Source organism: Apis dorsata, unplaced genomic scaffold (assembly GCF_000469605.1).
Source record: "Apis dorsata unplaced genomic scaffold, Apis dorsata 1.3 scaffold_877, whole genome shotgun sequence".
Taxonomy (NCBI): Eukaryota; Metazoa; Arthropoda; class Insecta; order Hymenoptera; family Apidae; genus Apis; species Apis dorsata.
This window is the reverse complement of record NW_006263994.1, coordinates 44,552-50,052: the sequence shown is the minus strand read 5'-3', so window position 1 is coordinate 50,052 and position 5,501 is coordinate 44,552. Positions and strand designations below refer to the sequence as shown.

Genomic DNA, 5,501 nt, shown 5'->3' with positions numbered 1-5,501 from the left:
AATAAATTTTATATAAATTTTTATATAAAATTAATATAAAATTAATATAAAAATCTCATTTAAAAAAAAATTTCATTTAAATATTATAATATTATAATATGATATTAATATAAAGAAAAAAAAAATAATATATAAAAATATATTTTTATTTATTTAAGCATTTTTCTTCTTATTATTATTTTAATTTTAAAATATTTTTTAATTTATTTCCAAATATTACGTATTATGCTGCAACTTAAACAAAAACAATATACTTCTAACTAAAATATATCGATTTTTTAGGTTCTAAAATAGCATAAAAAAAATTATGAGATAAAAATACGAACAATAAGAGTCAACTGCAACATTAATGGTCTGATTATCAGCAATTGCAATTAATTCCTTGCCCTGAGTATCCTGTGTAACAACTAGAAGATTCTGTCCATTTTGCCACTCGACGGTTCCATTACAAACGTCATCCGAACTATTGACCACATTTCCGATTATGCCGCTCGAATTTTTTATAACGTTTTCTTTCTTTTCTGCCAATCGTATACTCATTTTGTCGATGAATTTTTCCAAACGCGTTGTTCTATTCTTCCCGGTACACACACACGCTGTTTCCACGCAATCACTTTCGACCAATTTCGAGACTTTTCCACACACTAGTATTAGTAAGTCAATTTTTTTCCAACAATTCGCACTATTCAATTCTAAATTATTTTTTACTTTTCAGATTTAATTATTTTCATGTGTATTATTCAAGTTACTGTTTATCGGCTATTATAAATTGTACCACAATACTTATTTACTCTTCGTTTCTGTACACACTGTCTTCTCCGTGTTTCTATGCAAGTACGCTTTGGCCAGGTTATCCCCGCCAGACCAAGAAGCAAGCTGATTGGTCAATTCAATACTATGGCAGACTCCTGCGTCGCTGGGTAAAAGCCGAAGAAGGGGGTAAAGAAGACACCCGGCTCAGGTCCGTAAAATTGCATTTAGTGTTTAATGCTTTTTCATTTTGTATATATTTCACTTTTTGATAATTTTATCAATTTCAAATATAGTTAATAAATATTTTTTTATAGAATTAATTTTAAATTCTTTTTTTATTAATAAAAACATAAATTATTTACATTTAAAATAATTAAATTTTTTATTTACATTAATTTTATTTTTAATAGAATTAGCATTAATAAAAAGAAATATATAAAGAAATTAAAATAATATCTATATATATATATATATTTTTTTTTTTTTAATTTTATTTTCATTTTGTAAAATCATATTTCACATCATTTGTCAATTCATTAATAATTTTTATTAAGAATTAATTTTGGAATAAAAATTATTGTTATATCTATGTTTGTAAATATATTTCAATGTGTTTCCTAAAATTCGATAAGGTTTAGCATCTTTAATACGTGACTGAGATCACAAAGAAATCATAATAGTGGTTCTCAATCCTCATAAATAAAATAAAATTTTTAAAATCAATTAGTTATTTATATCAAAATTGAAGTTTCAACATTAAGTCAAATTAATATTTTTTTAACATTATAATATTGATTTTTGAAATTCTAAAATTCATTCAAAATAATAACATGTTTTGAAATTAATAAAATATATATATCATTCAAAATTTAAAATAATATCAATTATTTTGAATTATTGCAACTATTAGAATTATTATATTAGAAAATTTAATTAAATTATTATTATATTAAAAAATTTGAAATAAAAATATAGAAATGAATTTTTAATTATAAAATTAAATAAAGAAAAGAACCACTGAAATGTAGAGACGGTCATCCCCACTCTCTTGTACAGAAAGCAGATGGCATAGGTACCAAGTGGAATATTCCATCGTCACTTTGATGAAGCGGAAACAACGACTGAAGAGTGAAGGGGAAGAATAGGTAGTTTAAAGCGACCTACACACGTGAAACATGTATATGTATCAACTTCTTTCATGATACACGGTTCAATATATATATAGACCGAATCAGAATATCGATTTCAGACATAATATATATCGATACAGAAATTAGTATATTACTGGTACTGGTAATGGTAATATAGATTTCAATGTATGTAAGCTTGAAACCTTGATATTTGTTCGCAACATATTTCAATATATACTTTATACAGGCAGCTTAAGAAAGAATAGATTTGAAAATATTATACACAAATAATAATACAATAGTATTAATTCCTCTATTCATAGAAAAAATAAAATAAATTTGAATGCTTTGAAGAATTTTAAGGACAGTAATAATAGAATAATATATTATAATAAAATTTTTGTAGGCTTGTAAAGAAAGAAAACAACACTTATACATATATGTATGTATACATGCGATGTATTTATTATTCTTTATCCCATATTGTTTGAAAGCTTTAATTGCTAAATACCATATATTTCATATATATATACATATACATATATATTTTTATCCTATATTATAGCATTGCGATTAAATAATATACATATAAATAACTAGTTTATAAGTATATAATAATTAATTAAACAAATTATTAATAACAATATTATTTTTCTAATAAACAGAAAATTTTATTTGCAAATTCAGTTTTATTCAATAATTTTTTATAAGTGAAAGCAAAATTTAATTTTGATAAAATTTATTAAGTTTGATAAAATTAAATTAAGTTTGGTAAAATTGCGGACATAATGTAGTATAATTCATAATTACTTATAAAACAAAATAAATCTATATAATTTTTATTTATTAGGATTAATAATGGAAATTTTTATAGAATGTATTTTTAATAACAAAAATTAAAACATTGTAAAATCAATATTTGCAAACTTATTGCATATCTGACCGAATTTCGTTAATGAAAATTTGACACTTAAAATAAAATGGTACGTAGTTGAAATTGTTTTACTACGTACCAACTGTCGAAAGCTGTTGTATCTCGTTCATCTTGAGAATGACACTGGTGCCTGCAATTTGTTGATGATTCTGCTGCTGTTGTTGCTGTGGCTGCTGCTGTGCTTGCATGATGATGGCCACCATAAAAAATGATATAGAAACGGCAATGATATAAAATGGCACAGAAATTTTATTGTCACGAAAAATCTTGCATAAATCCAGTATCGAAAACCGTAATGAATCAAATCTAACGAGAATTCTATATTTTCTGAAGAATCGAAACAAAAACAGATACGCGCGGCACTTATATTGGCATGCACTAGCGCAATCTTTCAGTATGCGCCATCATGGATTTTCAAGCACTTTACTTAAACTGAGAATTGATACAGCAATATGCAAATCACATAAAAAATAAATTACATAATCGAAAAAAATTTTGTTAGTGAAAAATTTTTAAATAAAATATTATCACGATAACTATGCTCTTCATGAACGATAGTCTATCAATGCTGCAATAATTTTTAACATAGCGTGAACTACGTATACGTAAGACAGGCTGATGTGAAAAACCAATCGATGAACACATTCCGGATTAGAGACTCACGACATTCTATGCGCGGGAAATACGTCATACTGATGTAACCGATAATCAAATTATATATAAGCTATCATATTTCATGAATATTGGACATTTGTAATGTAAAGATCAATTTCCAGTAAAAATATTATTATAACATATTTAAATATTGTAATAAAAAAAATTTATTTGATATTAAATAATAAATATTATTTAGTAATTGCATGAAAGTTTTTAATAAATATAATAAAGAATAAATATAATAATAGAATAATAAAAAAAAAATATTTAATTTAAATGAATATTTACATATTAAATATATTTTTATATAATTATATGTATATTATAATAACTATATTATTTTTAAATTACAATATTTCATAGATTTCATAATTCATAAAAAAATATATATTTATCATATAAAAATATGTAAGAAATAATATATTGTGAAAAATTAAAAAATAAAAGAAATTATTGAGTCAAAATATGACTACTCCTGAACAAATTATACTCGAGCGCCATGCGGCAAGAGTGGAGAATGGCTTTGCAATAGTGACGACTGGTGATTTCCCCACCACATTAGAAGAATTCGAATAAGTAAAGATCTAATCCGTTCTTTCAATCTCACTCTGTCGGTGTCGTTGCCGGTGTGCATGGTTTTGTGCTCCACATTACTTTTATTTCATTTATTTTGTAAGTTAATAATGGCAGAAAACAAAGAACGTACGTTTATTATGATTAAGCCTGATGGTGTCCAACGCGGACTTGTTGGAAAAATAATTCAACGTTTTGAAGAAAAAGGTTTTAAGCTTGTAGCAATGAAAATGTTATGGGTAAGTTTAACATTAATAATATTCATTTCAGAAAAAATACATATATTTTGATTCTTTATAATTATGTAAAAACGTTTTATATTGGCTTATATTCATCAATAAACACTTTCATCTATCATATTTTATCATAAAGATAAATAATTATTGTGACCTTCATTACTATATTTTATGACATTAAAGTTTCTTATGAAAATAAATTTAAATGTCTAAATTTAATTTTATATTAAAACATAAAAAATTTTTTTATTATTATTAAAATTAATAATAACTTATTTTTAATAACTATATAATTAATTAAAATTAAATTTAATTATATAAAGTTATATTGGCACATAACCTAAATTATATTGCATTTTTTATTTTATGATATAAATGGAATTAAATACATATAACTTAATTTAAATACATAACAATAAGATTTTATTTTTTCTTTACAGCCAACTGAAGAATTATTAAAAAAACATTATTCAGATTTAGCATCTAGACCATTTTTCCCTGGATTAATTAAATATATGAGTTCAGGACCAGTTGTACCAATGGTAATTATATAGTAAATATATTTATATTATAAAGAATATATCTTATTTATTTTATATATTTTATTTATTTTATAATTATTTTTTAGGTATGGGAAGGTTTAAATGCAGTAAAAACTGGTCGTTTCATGTTAGGAGAAACAAATCCAAAAGATTCTGCACCAGGAACAATTCGTGGTGATTTTTGTATTCAAGTTGGACGTAACATAATTCATGGATCTGATTCTGTTGAATCTGCTGATAAAGAGATCAAACTATGGTTTGGAGAAGAAAAAGAAGTTATTGATTGGACATCTTGTGCAGAAAAATGGATATATGAATAAAAATAGTCCTCAGTGAAAATAATCATTTTAATATATATTCTTTTACATAATTCAATCTGACCATGCATACTGCCAATCGGATGACATTCAGAATTTGCTGTATATAACTTTACTTAAATAATAATAAAACAAATTCTTATATAAATGTGTTTAATTTAATAATAAAAAAACTTTCATTATATTAATATTATATAATATTATATTTATATAGATATTCTTGTTAAATATTATTACATAGTATAATCATTTTAAAAAATTAAAAATCATATATTTTATTAAAATTTTATTTTTAAAATTATATTTATTCTTATTTAATAGTCACATTTGATATATAATATTTGAATTTATAATTTATA

General features: G+C 23.3%; 2 protein-coding genes across 3 annotated transcripts in view; one reads left to right on the top strand and one right to left on the bottom strand.

Annotated features, from left to right (window-relative positions):
* LOC102678868 (UDP-N-acetylglucosamine--peptide N-acetylglucosaminyltransferase 110 kDa subunit) overlaps window positions 1–3,472 on the bottom strand; it is a 14,705-nt gene extending 11,233 nt beyond the window's left edge. Inside the window, exon 1 of one of the 2 annotated variants that reach the window (XM_006623292.2) lies at window positions 2,897–3,472. In XM_006623292.2, the coding sequence (XP_006623355.1) occupies window positions 2,897–3,020 (124 nt within the window). In that variant the 5' untranslated portion in view covers window positions 3,021–3,472. Of the gene's footprint in view, window positions 1–326; window positions 868–2,896 lie in introns of those variants that run through there. The other variant, XM_006623291.2, reaches the window with a different exon arrangement.
* Window positions 3,473–3,942: 470 nt separating this feature from the next.
* Window positions 3,943–5,290, top strand: LOC102678517 (nucleoside diphosphate kinase). Its single transcript, XM_006623290.1, has 3 exons — window positions 3,943–4,286; window positions 4,724–4,825; window positions 4,912–5,290. Exons 1-3 carry the CDS (start codon window positions 4,107–4,109, stop codon window positions 5,143–5,145), a joined length of 516 nt encoding a protein of 171 aa, XP_006623353.1. The 5' UTR covers window positions 3,943–4,106; the 3' UTR covers window positions 5,146–5,290.
* Window positions 5,291–5,501: the final 211 nt, after the last annotated feature.